At 40.8% G+C, this 20,858-nt stretch overlaps 1 protein-coding gene across 3 annotated transcripts in view; it reads left to right on the top strand.

Annotated features, from left to right (window-relative positions):
- CA8 (carbonic anhydrase 8) overlaps positions 1 to 20,858 on the top strand; it is an 86,895-nt gene that overhangs the window by 56,657 nt on the left and 9,380 nt on the right. For 2 of the 3 annotated variants that reach the window (XM_040261274.1, XM_040261271.1), the window contains exons 6-8: positions 386 to 434; positions 1,146 to 1,258; positions 9,731 to 11,006. In XM_040261274.1, the coding sequence (XP_040117208.1) occupies positions 386 to 434; positions 1,146 to 1,258; positions 9,731 to 9,865 (297 nt within the window). In that variant the 3' untranslated portion in view covers positions 9,866 to 11,006. Of the gene's footprint in view, positions 1 to 385; positions 435 to 1,145; positions 1,259 to 9,730; positions 11,007 to 20,858 lie in introns of those variants that run through there. The other variant, XM_040261272.1, reaches the window with a different exon arrangement.

The raw sequence follows: 20,858 nt of genomic DNA, 5'->3' as shown, positions 1-20,858 counted from the left end.
AGGGGCAGACAGTTTTGTTTCACACCAGGAATTATAGGGAAATTCCTGAGCTGTGGCCAAAGCAAAAATAGTTACAGACTCAGAGCAGGAACGTCTTGTTGGAACCAAGCCCTGTCACTCCAGTGAGAAGACAGATTGACACACCCACAAACCTGTGGGGTCTGGCATTCAGAAAAGACTTCAGGGCTTTCCCTGGGGGGTTCAATGATTAAGGATCCATGCTTCCACTGCAAGGGGCATGGGTTTGATCTCTGGTCAGGGAAGTAAGATCTCAAATGTGCGGTGTGGCCAAAAAGAAGACTTCAACCTCGATTTTTAGTGCTTATACATGTTCTTATTCTAAAATTTCGTGTTAACGTGGGGTACATTGTTTTCTTTTTTTCAGGGGAAGTCCAAAACAATACCCTGCTTTAATCCTAACACTTTATTACCAGGTAAGCATTTATTTGGTTGCACAGGGTGAATTTTAACTGTGGCTGTGACTGCATTGTTTTTTTCTCAGAATATACACAACTGTATCGTATGAATTAGTAAGCTTTCTTTATTATTAGTATTCTTTGTAATTGTTACCAGTTTCAGATTGTTCTAAACTTGGGAGTAAACTTTTTGAGATAATAAACATTTTACCACTGAGCTTCCTTGGTGGCTCAGACAGTAAAGAATCCACCTGCAGGGCAGGAGATGAAGGTTTGATCCTTGAGTCGGAAAGAGCTCCTGGAGAAGGGGATGGCAACCCACTCCAGTATTCTTACCTGGAGAATTCCATGGACAGAGGAGCCTGGTGGGCTAAAGTCCATGAGGTCGTAAAGAGTTGGACACAATTGAGCACACTCACACACACACACACACATCTGGTATAGTATATCAAGTGTTTATATATCTAGTTTATATAACCATATTTAAATATGTATAGGAATTCATTGATACAAAATCACTATAAATAATGAGGATACGTCATGTTCTATATTAATTGTTTTCTTCGTATGATTAGTTTAAAAATATATATGTGAAGCTCCAGTTTAAAAATGACATCTGTCTGAGACATGTTATCTGGACAATTTGTAAGTTTGAAAATGATTGTTGGACTTTTCCAAATTCTTTTTCATTAACTCACCTTTCCATGATTGGTCCATGCGGTGGCACAGACCCCTTGCTGCGTGATTACTGGGTCTATGAAGGCTCTCTCACCATCCCACCCTGCAGTGAAGGTGTGACCTGGATATTATTCCGATACCCTCTGACGATATCCCAGCTACAGGTGAGAGGAGGGCTTTAACCTCCCAGGACAAAGTTTTGCATTAAAGGGTAAATTTTCTCTGTGTAAAAGGGAAATGTCTGTTTCAAGTTCTTGCTCCTTTCGGCTCAATTAGATCAGTCACATTTCTTCAGATAAAGTTAAATGTCTCGAGCCATTGAAAGCAGTTGAAAGGTCAAGGATGAACAAAACCCAGCTCCCATTTACCATCTGTACTTTAAAAGTCAGTTTTTATAGAGTAAATAGAAGCCAGTGAAATACCCAAACTGTTCCTTAGTCTAGTTACTGCTTCATGTGGGATTTCTCAGGTATTGGAGAGGAGAAAGTTATTGGATGTGAGGTGAAAACACTGTTTATTTCTGTAACTCACATTCGGGCTTTGTAAATAGCTCTTCCTTGGCTTGTACAGGAAAATCTGTATGGAGAGGGTGGGGGACCTAGAAAGAATGCCCTGCAAAGTTCTGGATTGTTCTCTAGCCCACTTTTGGCTTGCTGTCTCCCACCTTGGGTGCAGCATAGGTGCTCCAGATGCTTACGCAGCGTGTGAGGCACCAAGGTGAATTGTCACTGGGATGCTACTGGTGGGGCAGGATGCAAGGTCACTACAGTGCATTTAAACATTGATTTTGATGTTATTAGTATCATAATATTTAATACTAACTGTAGCATTTGTTAACGCTAAGAAGACAGCATTATTAATGATCAATCTCGAAAGACTTAGGCAATATGCTAAATAAATAAGCCAAGTTTCCTTTAGAAATTCTTTACAAACTATTATACCCCTTATATTTTATAACAAGTTCAAGTCTATTCACTATTCAGAAAAGCTTTCTTTTGTTTGTCCTTAAATCTTTAAAACACCTCTTTCAGCTCTGAAGAGTTTCTTCTTATTTCTCTTTTTCTGAGGATTCATTTTAAAAGATACCCATTCAGCATCTTCATTGTTTCATTATTTTAGAAACTTTGATCATACCACCTTTGGGCCTTCTTGTTTTTAATATGACAAATCCCGATCCCTTTATCTAGTCAGTAATTTTTTTTTTTCTTATAAGAAACTATTCCTGAGTGCCAAGCAGACACAGAGGATTCGGAGATTAAAACACAGTGTTTATTCTTAAAAAGTTCACTGTGGAGTTGAGGAGGCAGATGTTCATACAGGCAACTATGTTGTGTCATAAGTAAGGAGCTCTGGAAACACATAGGACCAAAACCCAGTTCAGACTGGAAAGTCCAGGGAATAACTCCTGAAAAATGTTAGGAGTTGATCTATTAAAGGAGAGGGTAGCGGTTAGAAATTTGAGTTGAATGTTAAGAATAGAGGTTTGGACTAATGAGATATAGATGAAATTTAACAGCAAAGATGGTAGCTGCTGTAACAGATATACCCCAAAACTTCAGTGGCTGGGGACTTCCCTGGTGGTCCAGTGGTCAGGACTTCACCTTCCAATGCAGGGGATGTGGGTTCTTTCCCTGATTGGAGAGCTAAGATCCCACATGTTTCAGGGCCCAAAAAACCAAAGCATAAAGCAGAAGCAATATTGTAATAAATTCAATAAAGATTTAAAAAATGGTCCACATCACAAAAATCTTAAATTTTCAATGACTTATCACAGTAAGAATTTATATATATTTTTTACACTCATAAAATCCAACAGATGTATTTTTGCTTCACAGTCAAGGCTTTTCTCTGTGTAGCCACTCAGGAAACGAGGTTGCAAGACGCTCTGCCATCTTTAATACCTCTCTTCTCTTAGGTGTGGGCATATAGTGAGCAGGAGGGGAAAGCGTGTGGAGAGTCTGAAGGGAGACTGCTTTCTAAAGACTAGACAGAAATGGAGAACACCATTTATGCTTCCATTCTGTTGGGAACTTAGCACATGGCCACACCTGGTTGTAGGGGAAGCTGAGAAGTGAATTCTAGCTTCATGTCCAGGAAAAAGAAATGGATTTGATGATCTGTTCAGCTCAAGTTGAGAAAGACAAGAGAGCCCAGCTGAATGCAAAACAGTGGAGGAGACAGGGAGTCAAGGGCTTGCCCACGGGCCTTGGGGACAGCCAGGAGGGAGTGATGTCCTGGGATCCAGGACAGGAGAGAGGATTTCCAAGTTGTGGAGAAGGGAGGTAAACAGTGACAAATGCTACAGAGAATCTAAATAAGATGCGTGCAGCTCATCCAGGTAGAAAATACAGTAAGTCCCCTACATACGAAGCTTTAAGTTATAAACTTTCAAGATGTGAACGTGCCCCTGTATGCCAGTAGTTGCACTGTGCTACTGTACTTTTCAAGGTACTGTACTTAAGGTTAGAAATGTTTTCTTTTTTGTGTTTGTTTATGTATTATTTCTGTGAAAGGTATAAACCTATTATAGAGCAGTACTATATAGCCAGTTGTATTACTTGGGTATTACTTGCTAACTTTGTAGGATTTACAAACAAACTGGACTTACCAACATGCTCTTGGAACAGAGCTCTTTCCAGTGTACGGAAATTACTGTAACTATGCCTTATAAACACATGCCCAGGGGGCCACTGCTTGATTCTCACTCTTCACTCTTTTTTAAAGTTAATTCCATTTATGTATTTTATTACTTCTGTCTGTGATGGGCTTTCTCTAGTTGCAGAGCAAGGGTTTCCCAGTGCAATGGCATCTTTAGTTGCAGAGCACAGGCTCTAGGGCGCATGGGTTTCAGTAGTTACTGCGTGTGGAGAAGAAGCCAGGAGTTCTGGTTCTTGGGCTCTAGAGTTGAGGTGCCGTAGTTGTGGCTCATGGACTTAGTTGCCTCTCAGCATGTGGGAGTTTCCCGGACCAGGGATAAACCCATGTCCCCTGCACCGGCAGGTGGATTCTTATCCACAGCCGGGGAAGTCTTCACCCTTGACTCTTGTTTCGTGCCCCGGTGTGTTCACTGGTGAATCTTGGTGCTTCTCTGTTGCTGAGCTTTGGCTTATGTTCTCCAGTATCATTCCTCCACCGTCTCTTTCTTTATGCTGGTCTGGCTGCTCTAGGTCCACACCCCAGCCCATCCAGCCAGTTTGCCATGGAGAAAGCCTTCATCTTTTTTCAGACTTGCCGTCATGCAAGAAAAGATTCATGAACAAGGACTGTCATTGCCAGTTAACTAAATCATTAACTGAAGTGGGATGTTTCTGTGGAGCATTGAGCTGAAAGGGACCCAGGATAAGAGTTTCAACTGCCTTAGTCACAGGGGAGGGGTCAGACTGGCAGAGGAAGCAGAAGCAGCTCAGGGTCTGCAGTCACATTTGTTCAGCAGTTTAGGGGCAATTTTCTAAAAATAGGTCAACTCTTTAATGAAAAATAAAGTTTTCCTCTGTAACCACAGTAAATGTCTATTTATTGAAAGTCAGTTTGAATGAACCTGGCTGAGCCACAGAAAATTCTGAATTCCACTTAGAATTCCACAAAAGATTCTCTCGCTAGCACAGTATTGGGGATGTTAACCAATAGTCTATAATGTGATGATTTACTTCCATGCCATCCAGTAAATTATGCAACAACCTAGAAGCAACTCATCATGCCTTTTGGTCTTGCAGGCTTCAAAGGGAGCCTTGCTTTGTACCATCCCCCTGAGTGAGGCTAGTGACAAAGTCTAACCCTAACTCACTTAAGTCATGCTCCTCAATTATTGGAAATTAAGCTGTCTTCCTCAAAGGGAGCCAAAGCCAAAGAAATGCATATTTGAAGGAATAATTTCAACTGCTCTTGGAAATGGATAACTTTCTAGTTTCTTTTCAGGAAAAGAAGATGTAGGTGCTCTTAGTACAGAGCTCCATTGCAGCATATGTTCAGAGAGCAGGAGTGTGGAAATGGACACACACATACCCATGTACATTAAATTGCAATTTAGAGTGATTTAGGGGGAAAAAATTGTAATCTTAGGAGAAAATGAATCAGTCTGTCCTTGATTTGAATGTTCCACTGTTGCTGCTCATATAGTTCCAGAGAAAGCAGAGTCCAAAATAGAGAAGGTCCAGAGAAGGCAGTAAAAATGAGAGGAACTAAAGGGCAAAGGTGTGATTCTAGAATCAAAACCAAGAATTGAAGAGCCTCACCTTGTTGCGCTTGAAGAGGAGCAGAGAAACATAAAGAGTCAGAGGTAGGGAGAGAGGATTGATAAAGAAAATAACAAAAAGAATAGCAAATGGCAAGTGGATGGCTACTGTGTTGATTTTTTTTGAGAAACAAAGCTTTGTATTGGAGAAATAATGTGTCCTCTTATAGGGGTAACATATGTAACTAAGTAGCTGGGTGTTATGGGCTTCCCTGGTGGCTCAACCTTAAAAAATCTACCTGCCAATGCAGGAGATGTGAGTTCCATCCTCTGCCTGCTAGTCCAGGGGTCGGAGTCGGTACCTATAGTGTAGTATTGACAGCTGAGCCCATTGTGAACCATTTACGTCTTCCTGAGCACTAGAATCCTGGCGTCTGGGACTGGGAGCCCCTGGTTGGTTGGTTGACTTTCATGTTGTTCTGGTTAGCAGACTCTATGCTATGGGAAGAAACCCACACAGTTGGTTGGATTTGGATAAGTGTAATTTAAAACATTTAAAAAAGTGATCTGTAACCATAGTCACTGGCCTGCCGATGACAATATAGGAGACGTGGGTTCTATCCCTGGGTTGGGAAGATCCTCTGGAGAAAGAAATGGCAACCCACTCCAGTATTCTTACCTGGAGAATCCCATGGACAGAGGAGCCTGGTGGGCTATAGTCCATGGGGTTGCAAAGAGTCAGACATGACTTAGTGAGTAAACAACAACAGCAATTCATGTATTATTATGAATTGCCTGGTGATAAAGGAAAATAAGATGAGAACACAGACTTTCATGTGTTAGTTTTCTTTTAATGTGATGACATATGAGATGTAAATCAAAACAAGTCTATTACAAAATGTGTGTAGGACCCCTGGAACTACTAAAAGCAATGTGTGCCAAACTTCAGACCCTAGAAATTAGCCTGTTAACTGCTGTCATGAAGAAAGCAGTTTTAAAGCTGAACTTTGAGTGAGTCATCAAGCTCAGACATCAGTGAAGGTTGGAATGAATGTTTTAGACCAATGGGCGTGCCAGTCAGTTCAGAGAACAGTGGCTGCTCAGCTTTCTACCTTCACGGGTGAGGACGTATCTCCCAAGTGTTAAATCTCTCTGGTCTCCATCTCTCTCTTTTAAATTGGCTGAACACAAATACCATGTTTAAGTAGAGGAGCATTAAAAATCGATGAACTCATATGTACTGATTGATAATGATGGCCCTTGTATGGCCCTGACATTTGCATTTAGTTGAAGACTTTTATCTCTGAATATTATTCTGCTCCTTTCTCACTCTCTTTTTGGTGTGCAATAACAGAATGCGCACTCGAAACCATTTGAAGTGACTAAAGGGTTCTGAGGGGTGGTTACTTCAGAAAAACTGGCATTTCAGAGAGATGTGTTTTTTCCCCCTATCTTTGTTGATGTTTGAAGTCTTCAAAGCATCACTCTGATCAGAGAAAAACATTTCTTGTGAAGCAGTTCTCTCTGAGAAGGCAGTGATTGGAGACTGGCCGGCTGTTGACTCAGATCTCTTCTAGAAGAAGTCGTTTTCACAGAAGGTATTTCAGGCTTGAGGCCTGGGGCTTGAAAGATTTAGCTTCAGTTCTGAATACGTAAATATAAAGTTAACTCAGCTTTGCAATAAGCTTCAGAGTCAATAAGAAATGGAGTATTTCTTGAAATACCTTGAGACAGTCAAGTTTTGAGTCCACAGTGCTCATTGGTGACCCTGTCCTGGGTGTATAGGTTCTGATTGCAGCTCTTACATATGATCACACACACAGAGAATGGGAGGAAAGAGAACCTTCTGTTTCTCAGTCAACTGGATAATTATTTCTAGTCTCCTTTTTTTGTGTACAAAATTGTAGCTAAATAATCATCTCCAAATGCTGAAGCTTGGACTTCAGAAGTCATGTGGTTATTTATGAACACTCTCTATGTGCTTGGAACTGTGCTGAGTGTTTTCATGAATGATCTTATTTACCTCATATCACCCCTGGAATACTGTTATTACCTTCATCTCTGTTATTCATAGGTGGAAACTGAGCTTGAAAAGGAAGAGCAGTTGGGTTGTTTGGGTCTTGGATAGCAGAGACTGGACAAGAACCAGCCTTTGGATGCAGTCTGTGTCCTTGACCTTCATCTTCTTTTTGAAAAATCATAGGCTCCTCTGACTAACAAGGTTCCCTTTTACTCCATCTCAGGGAAAGCTAAGAAAAGTGCACCTCACAAATAATTATAAGGGATTCTCATGAAGACTTGGCTCTAGACATTTTTCAGGTGCAACAAGCAATATGACTACTGCCATATTCCCTCCTGTAAACCCGTGAGAAGGTCTAGTGAGAAACCATTATGTAGATTAAAAATCTCAGTGCTTATATGGCTGGCACTTCTATATAATAACAGCATGTAGATGCTATTTTTAAAAAAACAGGACAATCCTAGTAGGATCAGGGTTAACCCATTTAGGGAAATCAAACAGTATTTGAAGACAAAGGAAGATAGAATTTTAGAAGTCACATTTCTTTCCTTTTTATAATTCTATTTATTTATTCATGGCTGTGTTGGGTCTTCATTGTTGTGCAGGCTTTTCTCTAGTTGCAGCAAGCAGGGGCTGCTCTTCATTGTGATGCAAGGGCTTCTCATTGTGGTGGCTTCTCTTGCTGCATAGCACAGGCTCTAGGGTGCACTGGCATCAGTAGTTGTGGTTTCCGAGCTCTAGCATACAGGCTCGAGAGTTGTGGCACATGGGCTTAGTTGCTCTGTGGCATGTGGGATCTTCCTGGACCAGGGATAGAACCCGTGTCTCCTGCATCGGCAGGCAGATTCTTTACTGCTGAGCCACCAGGGAAACCCTAGAAGTCAGATTTCTAACTTGGGTTCTGATCTAGCAAGCCATTTAATTTTTCCCAGCTCTGATTTCCAATTCATATGTGAGTGGATTGAATTAGAGTCTTGTGAGATTTGACTCTTCTGGAGTCAGGGAACCTCTTCTTAGGAGAATGCACCAGTGAAATTTTATAGAAGTCCCATCAGTCCTCTAAAGTCTAGGGGTTTCTAGATTTTTGTTAGAACCCTGAATTAGTTACTATCTTGTGGGTTTCCCCCTCATGATTGGGTTAAGTCTGTGTCAGCGTTGTGTGAACCTTTGTGGGTAGAAGCCTCTGATTCACAGACAGTGATGCTTTGGTCGATTGATGCTATTCAGGTCACATTTGCTCAGTGTCCTGGGTAATATGCTGGCTATAGGGTCTACTGATGACTAGAATTTCTGAAGAGGTGGCTGTGGGACTGGGAAGGGGGCACGTGGCCTTGGAATTGTCAGACTCAGATTATCTGGAATCTTCCTTAACCTGTCTGGCCTCAGTTTCTCCTTTTGTGTAAAGAATGAAGAATGTCTCATGTGATTTTATGTGGCATTTAAAGGAAATAACATGATTTGACAAAGGTAAATCAACTGCTAGATGGCAGTGAGCTTGGCAAAAACTCATCACGTGTTTGCTTGTTGCTCAAACACTTCCAGCGGGTGGTGTCTGGCAGACTATGAGTTCTCAGGAGGTACAACTTGGCCAGTTAGGGAGACTGCAGTGAGCTGATGGGAATGGTCTCTTGGGACTGTGGCAACCAATAGTGAGTAACTGGAAACCACAGGGTCTAGGGAGGCTGCCTGAGAAGGGAGATAAACTTGAAAATCACTGTTGCCACAGGAAGAAGATGGGCTTAAACTTTTGAAAAATCAGAGGCATTCTTTGCTCTTTGGAGGGCTCAATAAGCAGGAAAGGGAGTTTTTTTGATGAAAAAGCCTCCATCTAATATATTTAACGTATAATCAGTGTTAGCATACAGTAACACCATGATTCATTATAGAAATATACTTGGGAAGCATTTCAGAACATTTCTTCATTTGTTCACTTTTTCTTATTATGTTATGGCAGACATAGAAGGTTGTTTATTTGTTTTTTAGGTATTACAGATTATCTCCTTTTTATTTTTATCTTTTTTATTTTTGGGCGCAACAAGCAGCATGTGGGGATCTTAGTTCCCCTACCAACCGTAGATAGAACCAGTGACCCCTGCATTGGAAGTATTGAATTTTAACCACTGGACTGCTAGAAATGTCCCCATAAGAGCTATTTGAGAGAGGTGTATATCATTTCTTCATGAACAGATCCAGCAGGTTTTGACGGTTGTTTGGGTTTGTCTGGAGGCCTTCCTACCTCTGCTTCTGTTCTCTTCTTTCCTCTTGCAGAGGTTGTGTCTAATGTCTTAACTCTGGAAGAATGAACTCAGTTTTTCTCTTTTTTGAAGTTTAATTTTCTCTTTTTAAATGCTTGTAATTTATGCATATTTTAAGTCATCGATGAGATTCCCATCTTGTTCATGGCCGGTCGACAATTAATCTGTTCTGTTCTGCTTTTATTTTCAGATTGAAGAATTTCGAAGGCTGAGGACACACGTGAAGGGGGCAGAGCTCGTGGAGGGCTGTGATGGGATTTTGGGAGACAATTTTAGGCCCACTCAGCCGCTCAGTGACAGAGTCATTAGAGCTGCGTTTCAGTAGCCAAAGAAAACAGGAGCTGATGTGTCTGCATCTGGGTACGTGTGGATTAAGTGAGGAAAACAGGCGCACAGTTGGGCCTGCATGTGAAAGCAGCTCTCACGATGAACCTGTTAATTGCACAGTGTGAATGCAGTTCATTGAAATTTAGGACACATTCTCAAGCCCCATTCATTACAGGTCAGGTGGTTTGTAAAAATTTCATGCCCTATTAGGGAAAAATCTACATTCCTTATGTTTTTCCAGCAGTGCAGCCTTTCATTCTATTGATAGGTTTTGCTTTAATATCAGCTTTCATAAGGGAAGGCACTTGAGGCAGGGGAACGGTGACACGCAAATCCTTCTTCTTTGGTACTTTGCTGTGTTGTCGTAGCTTGAAACTGCAGCTGTTATCTCCTGGTGAATGGGGAGCGTGAAGAAACAGATTGGGAGTTGTGAAGCCTCAAAGCTGGCCACTTGTCCAGTGCAGATTTGGTCATCTTGCTTATTGGGGTAGGTAGTGAGGGTAGATCAGGCCACAGTGATAATACTTACCCTATGGAAGTGATTTTATTCAATAGATCAAGAAGCACTTGGTGATTATATAAAAGCAGCATGTTTCTTTACTGATGGAATATTCTAATACTCTATACATTTTAATGTATTGGATTCAATGTATGTGTTACTTACCCTTAAGGAGCTAACAAAATAAACATCACAACCAAGGAAAATATAAAATATATATAAATGCCTGCATACTGGGTTACTTCTTCACTTTGTAGATTGACCAGGGTCACATACCTAGGTCAGTGTGTTGCTATGAAACCGCTGCTTCCTGTGAGAGGAAAGTACCTGTTGGAACAGTTTCCTAGGAGTCAGGACAGAGCTCTGACTGTTTAGTGGTCCGTTGGGAGTATGTCTTCTCACTGTATGTCAGTGGTCCAGTGGATGGGGGAGTCACAGAGGAACTGAAATTTCTAGCCTCCAAGAGCTCACAGTCTGGGACTTCCTTGGTGCCCCAGTGGTTAAGACTTACCTTCCTGGAAGAGTGTGTGGATTCGATCCTGGTCAGGGAGCTAAAATCCCATATTCCTCATGGCCAAAATAACAAAGGTGTAAAACAGAGGCAACATTGTAACAAATTCAATAAAGACTTCAAAAATTGTCCACATCAAAAATTATTTTAAAAAACAAAGCTTAAGCCTGAGATGGTGAGCAGGGCAATGTAAAAACATTTCAAAAGTACAAAAATTGTAATAAATTCCATGAATGAGAAGAACAAAAAAGTGGAGTGGAGAAAATTTTGGCTAGAGGGAATATCTTTGCAAAGACCCTCAAGGGTCCCCTCCCTGTGGAAATGGTAACACTTTGATGCTCTGAGATGCCTGAAAGAAGCCCCCTGAGTCTGGGGTGTGGAAATGAAAGGGAGGGCCAGGCGGGGCCCTGTCAGCTGCGTTAGAAGTCTTTATCTCATTGTCAATGTGTTGACATCTAAGGGTTCTCAGGGGAGTGGCCTGACCCCTGTATATTCTCAGGAGATCACAGTGGCTGGAGAATGAATGGACTAGATTACTGTGGGCCAGGCTGGGGGAGTAGAAAGGTATTTTAGAAGTCCATTGGGTAACCAAGGTGCAAGGCATGGAGGCTTGGGTACCAGACTAGGAACAGTGTGGATGGAGAGAGGTTTACGTTTGTGAAAGAGTCCCTGAAAGTGAAATCTAAGGGTAAGTTGGATGTGAGGGAGAGGAGATGGAATTATCAGTGTAACAGCTGGGGTTTGGGGCTTTAGGAACTGTGTAGGCAGAGTGACAACAGGGAAGCTGGAGGAGATTCTGTCTGAGATGCAGAGATAGAGAGGACTGAGAGTGGCTTGTCAATCACAACAGTGGGTGGACCCCTCATGAAGGAAGCTGGAGTTTCAAGAGTGGAGATCAGAAAAGAGGTCTGAACAGAATGTGGGCATTGTGGGCATAGACTATGTGTGTCTGCATGTGTGCGTAAATATAATGTTTCAATAATACGTGGGGATGACCTCATGTGTTCATAAAACCTTATGGGTTGCTTGATGACAGGTTAACCAAAGCACCGGGAAGTTAGGTCATTTGCCCCGAGTTGCTGAACAGTGGAAGTGGAAGTTGGACTCGGGCAGCTTGACTGACAGAGCCCTCTGTCATAAGCACTAAGGGTCGGAGGTCAGGAGCATCTCCACACTTGGGCCCTCAGGACAGCAGGAGTGGGAGGGATGTAGGTTGCAGTGGGCAGAGGTGGCGTTTGAAGGGAGGAGGTGGAGGCACCTTGTGATGATGGCAGGTTCCCCCAGCTATCTGTTTTGCTCATGGTAGTGTATATATGGGGCCTCCCTGGCCGCTCAGCGCGAAAGAACCTACCTGTAGCAAGAGACCCGCGTTCAGTCCCTGGGTCGGGAAGATCCTCTGGAGCAAGGCACGCCTCCAATATTCTCATACATACAGTATTCAGTATGGAGTGGAGTGTACCCACTCCAGTATTCTTTCCTGGAGAACGCCATGGACAGAGAAGCCTCGTGGGCTCCAGCCCAGGGGGTCACACAGAGTCAGACATGACTGAGTGACGCAGCGGCAGCAGCAGCAGCAGCAGCGGCATGTATGTGTCAGCACTGCTCTCTCACTTCACCCCACTCCCTCCTTTCCCCTTGCTGTGTCCACACCTTCATTCTCTAAGTCTGCATCTCTATTCCTGACCTGCAGTTAGATTAAGCTGTACCATTTTTCTAGATTCTACATATATGCGTTAATATATTTTTCTCCTTCTGACTTCACTCCGTATGACCATCTCTTGGTCTGTCCATATCTCTACAGATGACCCAATTTCGTTCCAAATAAAGCCCTTTTTTTTTTTAAAGCAAAAGAAATACTGGAACTTTATATATGAGGGGTGGGGAATGAGCCAATAGGTGGACAGGGGTGAAGATGCTGTTTCTTGAGGGGCTAATCCTAGCAGTGAAGTCTGTGAAAAGTTGCCAAGGGATGGAATTCTAAGCACAAGTGTAGGCTGACTTTTCTTATGGGAATGGACACTTTTCCATGCAGTCAGAGGAAAGAAGGAGGTGGTGGTTTATAGACAGCGTTTTGTGACTTGCTTTACCGTTTAAGGGGGACTGGGGAAGAGCTGGGAGTCGGGGAGGGAAGCTGGAAGAAGTTGGGAGCAGAGGGTGGGGAGAGGGGTGCAGGCAGGACTCATCGGAGGGCAGGCAGAGAGGCACAGTGACGCTGGTGAGCATGAGTTTATGAATTTATCCAGTGTAGGTTTGGTATACTCTCCTGTGAATATCAGTAACTATAAATGACACTTGGTTTGAGTTGTTGATCCATATCTTGCCCTCCATGCAAATTGCCTCTCTAAATATCTAAATAATTATCCCTATGTTATCTCTGTCTTACACACACACACACACACACCCTTAAATGTTTATGAGAAGATTGCATATATTTCAGATACATACGTTTCATATTCATTGTATGATAGGAAGACAATGTGTAATTCTCAAAGTTTTCAGTTAATTACAGTATAGATATTTTAAGAGAGAGGATGGATTGCTATCCTTGTCTTGGTGGCTGAGATTCCTGAAAGGGGGTCATTTTTCCCCAGATTCCTAAGAATGATGTAGAAATTCTCTCAAAGAGGTATTCACTTCTGACTGTATCCTTTCATGAATACATTTTTGATGCTTTTATCTTGAAATGTGTAATACAAATCTAGTCATACTTCTACATAAAAATTATATTGGGACATCAGACTTATGGATGTGTGCTTTTTATTTGATATTTAATAATGCCCTAAGGCAGGTAATTCAAATTTTTATTAAAGTGAAATGATTTGACAGTCAGACTTTGAATTTAATGCATGAATGTTTCATTTAAGCTCTTAGAACTGAGAAGGAAAAAAACTTTTTTTCTGATGGCTTTCTAAAAAAATGTTCAAAATAATTCAGATTTATTTTAGCTGTGCTTTACTAAAATAACTTTAGTTTGGGGATTTAAAATGACATTCATTTTTACATGACATGTCTAGACATCTGGAGGGTTTTGATAACCAAGACTTATTATTCCCATGAATTACCTGGGACTTTTTATATTACCATTTAAGAAGTATGAACTATGGTTTTGTACTTATTTAAAGAGTTCACATATAACTCATCCAGATACAAGGCTAGTTCAGATTTCTGGGAGCCAATTTACCCATTGAACTTTATGGATGTAGAAGAACCAAACCTTAGTAACAACAAACCAGAAATAAGACCAAACTTTCTGGCCAGTTTCTTTGCTGCCCTTGGCATAATAATGTGACTTCAAAGACCCAGAAAGGGTCTCTGCCCAAATATGAGGGTAAATTTGACACAGGGATCTTACAGAAATACTTACTTTCTTTTTCTTCCATTTTTTTGTTTCCTAATCTATTGGGAGCACACTGATCATTTCCCCTTTTAAGGGAGGGAAAGGAGATTATCTAGAATTTTTTTACATTGGTTTTTACAGAAAACAATTATGATTAGCTATAGTTACTGCAAACATGTGTGTACTTTAACAATATTTAAGTCACAGGGGATTCAGGCTAATATATGAACAGTCATAATAGCTTTCTAAAAATTGACTCATATTTAATGAAACGAACAGGCAAGTAATTATTTCATTGGAAGGTTAGTATTATTGTATTTGATGCTACCTGTGACATTTATTTCATCTAAGAAGATGATGTTATAAGTTGCAAAAGTACACATGGGGAAGAGTTCAGTACAGTCTGAATATGACTTCAGGTTCTATCATAATATTGATACTAACCTTTGAATGAAATAATTACTTGCCTGTTTTTTTCATTAAAATATTAGCCAATTATTAGAAAGCTATTCTGTTTAAAAATGTGCCTGTTTCCCCTGTGACTCAGTTTAATTGTTAAGCAGCACGCATGTTTACAGTAACTATAGTTAGTTATAACTATTTTCTGTAAAAACCAATGCTGCAGAACTCTAAGGGGAAACTATAAATGTGCTCCAAATAGATTAGGAAAAAAAAAAACATAAAAAAGGAAGATGATAAAAGATAAGTAAGTATCTCTGAATGATTCTTGTGTCAAACTTACCCTCATATTTGGACAGAGACCCTTTCTGGGTCTTTGAAGTCACATTCAGACTGTACTGAATTCTTCCCCGTGTATACTTTTGCAGTTAATAATGTTGTCTTCTTAAGTTTAGTAAATGCTATAGCTAGCATCAATTTCTTATCAGTTTTCTTTTATAAGCTGACAAAGTAGGAGGTTAGAAAAGGGCAAGCCATTATGGAAAAGGAGGGGCTTTGTGGGGAAGGGATAATGTCAACTCTGAATGACCAAGTAGGCAAAAGCTATTATCCTTCCAGGATAAATGGAAAGCTCAGAGCCATATTTTTAGTCAATAGAACTTGGACTTGACTCACTCTAATAATTTAATATGATATACAGCATTAGGGTGAGAAATGAGAGCTCAATGGATATAGCTGTTTTCTATTTACTATATCATATAGAATTGTCCAAAAATGAATGAATTTCCTAAAGGACTTCAAAATGATTTCAAGAAAAGGCCAAAATACCAAAGGTGCCCAACCCATCTATTATGTGTTTATTGTATGATATAAAAGTTATTAACCCAAGAATGAAAAATATCAAAACTTTATAGACATTTCTTCAAGATGACCAAAGAAGGAAAATAAGCCTTCCTTCCATATCTGTCTCTTTTTTTGTGTGTATTGAAATGTTAATAATTTATTGAGGGTAAGATTGCTGAATGATTTATCCCTCCCCCTTCACTTGAATTTAAACAAAATTGTATTTGGGAAGAAGAAAAGAAAACATTTTGCAGTCATGGGTCAGCTTTTATGTTGAACATTAATATGTTAGGACACCTTAAGTATAGTAGATTTCATCATTTTAAACTTCATATATTTTCCATAAGAAAGACACCAAGACCAGGTTCATCTTACCTAAACATGTGGTATTGTGTCTCTTTCCTCGTGGATGCTCATTATTGGTATTTCCTCAAATCAATTTTTAAATTTTATTTTTTCCAGTTTGGGGCTTATTAAGAAAAGATTGTTCACAAAGAAGCATTCATTTCATTTTCCACCTTATTTGCTGTCATTTCTTTCCAGCTCTTCTTTTCCATGATGAAGTTCATAGATATTTTGTTGTTCTTCAGTCGCTCAGTCATGTCTGACTCTGCAACCCCATGGACTGCAGCATGCCAGGCTTCCCTGTCCTTCACCATCTCCCGGAACTTGCTCAAATTCATGTCCACTGAATTGGTGATGCCATCCAACCATCTCGTCTTCTGTCGTCAAAACTTAGGAAAGCATGTTTGTCATAGACCCAGGGAACTGTGAAAACCCAGCACATAAAGGGACCTTGCCAGAGGGCACTTGCTGTTGGAGTCCTCATGGTTCAGCCTAGCGGGCCTCCTCTCTTTGTATGTGAACCACCTACACCCACAGCCTCTGTTACCACCAAATGCAGATAACCCTCATTCATATGCCTGCACCAGGCCTCCCTGTTAAGCTCTGGAATTGGATGCCCAACTGTTTGCATGACTTTTCTGCATGTGCCAAAGACCTATACACTGAGTTTCAGACTCAGTATATAAAAGATTGAATTTATGATCTTAGTTTTTTTTTTTAATTCTTTTGTTTCTGTTCAAATCCACTTGGTTACTTTTGCATGTTTTTCAAAAAATATTGATTTTTATTTATTAATTTGACTGCGCCAGGGATTAGTTGCAACACATGGGATCTCTTTTTAGTTGCAGCAGGGGGGATCTAGCCCCCTGACCAGGGATGCAGCCCAGGCCCCCAGCATTGGGAGGATGGAGTCTAGTCACTGGGCCTCCAGAGAAGTGCCACGATCATCCTTTGCAGACTAGCCTTTCTTCCAGTTTTCTCATGGTCCATCCATATTGCTGCAAATGACATTATTTCATTCTTTTTATGGCCGAGTAATATTCCATTGTGTATATGTAATACATCTTCTTTTTCCATTCCTCTGCTGATGGACATTTAGAATGCTTCCACATCCTGGCTATTGTAAATAGTGTGGCAGTGAAAACTGGGGTGCATGCATCTTTTATGTATCTTTTTGAACTATCTCTCAGCGTATGCCCAAGAGTGGGATTGCTGGGTCATATGGTAACTCATACGGAAAACTCAGCAGTGGCCACAGGACTGGAAAAGGTCAGTTTTTATTCCAGTCCCAAAGAAAGGCAATGCCAAAGAATGCTCAAACTACCACACAATTGCACTCATCTCACACGCTAGTAAAGTAATGCTTGAAATTCTCCAAGCCAGGCTTCAGCAGTACGTGAACCGTGAACTTCCTGATGTTCAAGCTGGATTTAGAAAAGGCAGAGGAACCAGAGATCAAATTGCCAACGTCTGCTGGATCATGGAAAAGGCAAGAGAGTTCCAGAAAGACATCTATTTATGGTTTATTGACTATGCCAAAGCCTTTGACTGTGTGGATCACAATAAACTGTGGAAAATTCTTAAAGAGATGGGAATACCAGATCACCTGACCTGCCTCTTGAGAAATCTGTATGCAGGTCAGGAAGCAACAGTTAGAACTGGACATGGAACAACAGTCTGGTTCCAAATAGGAAAAGGAGTATGTCAAGGCTGTATATTGTCACTCTGCTTATTTAACTTATATGCAGAGTATATCATGAGAAACACTGGGCTGGAGGAAGCAGAAGCTGGAATCAAGATTGCCGGGAGAAATATCAATCACCTCAGATATGCAGATGACACCACCCTTATGGCAGAAAGGGAAGAAGAACTAAAGAGCCTCTTGATGAAAGTGAAAGAGGAGAGTGAAAAAATTGGCTTAAAGTTCAACATTCAGAAAACTAACATCATGTCATCTGGTCCCATCTCTTCATGGGAAATAGATGGGGAAACAGTGGAAACAGTGGCTGACTTTATTTTTCTGGGCTCCAAGATTCCTGCAGATGGTGATTGCAGCCATAAAATTAAAAGATGCTTACTCCTTGGAAGGAAAGTTATGACCAACCTAGACAGTGTATTAAAAAGCAGAGATATTACTTTGCCAACAAAGGTCTGTCTAGTCAAGGCTATGGTTTTTCCAGTGGTCATGTTTGGATGTGAGAGTTGGACTATAAAGAAAGCTGAGCACTGAAGATTTGATGCTTTTGAACTGTGATGTTGGAGAAGACTCTTCAGAGTCCAAGGGAGAAGATCTAACCAGTCCATTCTAAAGGAGATTGGCCCTGGAATTTCTTTGGAAGGAATGATGCTAAAGCTGAAACTCCAGTACTTTGGCCACCTCATGCGAAGAGTTGACTCATTGGGAAAGACTCTGATGCTGGGAGGGATTGGGGCCAGGAGGAGAAGGGGACAACCGAGGATGAGATGGCTGGATGGCATCACTGACTTGATGGACGCAAGTCTGAGTGAACTCCAGGAGTTGGTGATGGACAGGGAGGCCTGGCGTGCTGCGATTCATGGGGTCGCAAAGAGTCAGATACGACTGAGCGACTGAACTGAACCTGAACTGAAATGAACTGAACATGGAGGTTTCTCCTGTCAAGAGATTTGACGCTATGTAATATCATTCTCAGGCTTCCCTGGTAGCTCAGCTGATAAAGAAACCGTCTGCATTGCAGGAGACCCTGGTTCAATCCCTGGGTGGGGAAGATCCTCTGGAGAAGGGATAGGCTACCTACTCCAGTATTAATGGGCTTCCCTGGTGGCTCAGATGGTTAAGAATCTGCCTGCAATGTGGGAGACCTGGGTTTGATCCCTGGGTTGGGAAGATCTGGAGGAGGGCATGGCAACTTACTCTAGTATTCTTACCCAGAGAATCCCCATGGACAGAGGATCCTGATGGGCTACAGTCCATGAGGTCCAAAAAGTTGGACATGACTGAGCAATTAAGCACAGCAATACCATTCTCAGAATAAATTAATTGTTAAAACAGTAAAACCATGTTGGCTTTGGATGAGTCTATTTTCTATCATGTCTGTATAGTCAAAGCTGTGATTTTTCCAGTAGTCATTTACAGATGTGAGAGTTGGATCATAAAGCAAGCTGAGTGCTGAACAATTGATGCTTCTGAACTGTGGCTCTGGAGAAGACTCTTGAAAGTCCCTTGGATTGCAAGGAGATCAAACCAGTCAATCCTAAAGGAAATCGACCCTGAATATTTATTGGAAGAACTGATGCTGAAGCTGAAGCTCCAATATTTTGGTCACCTAATGCAAAGAGCCAACTCTTTGGAAAAGACTCTGATGCTGGGAAAGATTGAAAGCAGGAGAAGGGAATGACGGAGGATGAGATGCTTGGATGACATCACAGACTCAATGGGCATGAATTTGAATAAACTCTAGGAGATGGTGACAGACAGGGAAGCCTGGAGTGCTGCAGTCCATGGGGTCGCAAACAGTTAGACACGACTTATTGACTGAAAAACAACAAATTTTCTGTCATATTGCTTCTTTAAATGCCTGCGCAATTTCTGAATTCTTGTACTTTTAGTGGTTAGAAACTCATGAGTTTTGACGCCTTGTCTAGAATATATTTTCAAAGACATCTTAGAAGCATGGAGTTGAATTGGATGTCAGAAAGTTACTTAATCTAGTCTTCTGCCTGAAGAGGCCTTCAACTAAATTATTACAGATGGTTGATTTCCATATCTAGGAACAAGCAAACAAACCTTCATTGTATGAGATACCTACTTCAGAGGTTTTTTATTTTAACTCCTCATAATGCAAAAGGAAAAATAAAAACAAAAAAACCTCAATAAATAGTCTCCTGGTAAAGTATGAACTGAATTGGAGCACCATTTTGATACTAATATTTTTTATGGTTTACCATAAATGAATATTTTTGATGAATGTATTCCAAGATTTATGTTTTTCTTGTGCTAGCAGCATGTGAGATTTCCAGTAACTTTTATGGTACAGAGAAACTCATGTAATTTTTCACAAACATGAATGAATGTTGATTCTAATTTTAGTCGGGGTACAACCAATTGTTCTCTAATGGTATCTTTTATTTCAAGAATGATTATATTTAGTGGGTCCCAGCAATTCCTCACTGTAATGAGGAATAAAAGATTGTAAATAAGAATAACAGTGTTATTAATCATCTAAATTAGTCATTTATGGCACATTTCTGGACCTGAAATATTTCCATAGGAAATAATGCTAAAATCCACATTTACTTATAATTAGACATAATACAAACCTTCTCCTTAAAATAGTTGCTCAAATCCCAATTCAACTTAATTTCATTGACTTTGATTTCTGGACTGAAAGCATTAAACTTGAACCTAGTGAAAAATGTGTAATATGTGCATTCAATTAAGAAGTAATTAGATACTCAATCACCCTTACAACACACTTGGGATTAGGGAAGAAGGAAGAAAAATGTGACTCACTGTTGTGTATAAAACAGTTTTGTTAATGAGTTTAGTGCTAATTGAGATTGAGAAAGTGTCAAAATAGCATAAGGTAGATTTGCTTGGGAAGAACTTTAAAAGCTAAGTTTAGTGGTTTATGATACTTTGGGGCAGAAGAGTTAAATATGACTTAGCAGTTAAACAATAACAACATGTATGCGAAATACTAAGCAACCTGATGTGTTCTTGAGTTTTGGTTAAAGTTTAAAAATGTGTTTACTTTATTATTTTATTTTGACTGTGCTGGGTCTTTGTTGCAGTTTACAGGCTTCCCCTTGTGCCAGCTTCTCTTGTTGCAGAGCATGGTCTCTAGGTGTGTGGGTGTCAGTAATTGTGGCTCCCAGTTGCTGGAGCACAGGCTTAGCAGTTGTGGCACACAGGCGGAGTTGCTCTGCAGCACGTGGGATCTTCCTGGACCGAGGATGGAACCCAGGTCCCCTGCACTGGCAGGCAGATTCTTTACATGAACCACCAGAGAAACCCTACACCTTCATTCTAAGTGACACATTCTGGTGAGCGATGACAGGAAAGAATGAACGCTGTT

This window comes from Oryx dammah, unplaced genomic scaffold (assembly GCF_014754425.2).
Source record: "Oryx dammah isolate SB20612 unplaced genomic scaffold, SCBI_Odam_1.1 HiC_scaffold_19, whole genome shotgun sequence".
Classification (NCBI taxonomy): domain Eukaryota; kingdom Metazoa; phylum Chordata; class Mammalia; order Artiodactyla; family Bovidae; genus Oryx; species Oryx dammah.
The sequence above is the reverse complement of the archived record's forward strand: the minus strand, read 5'-3'. Positions and strand labels throughout refer to the sequence as shown.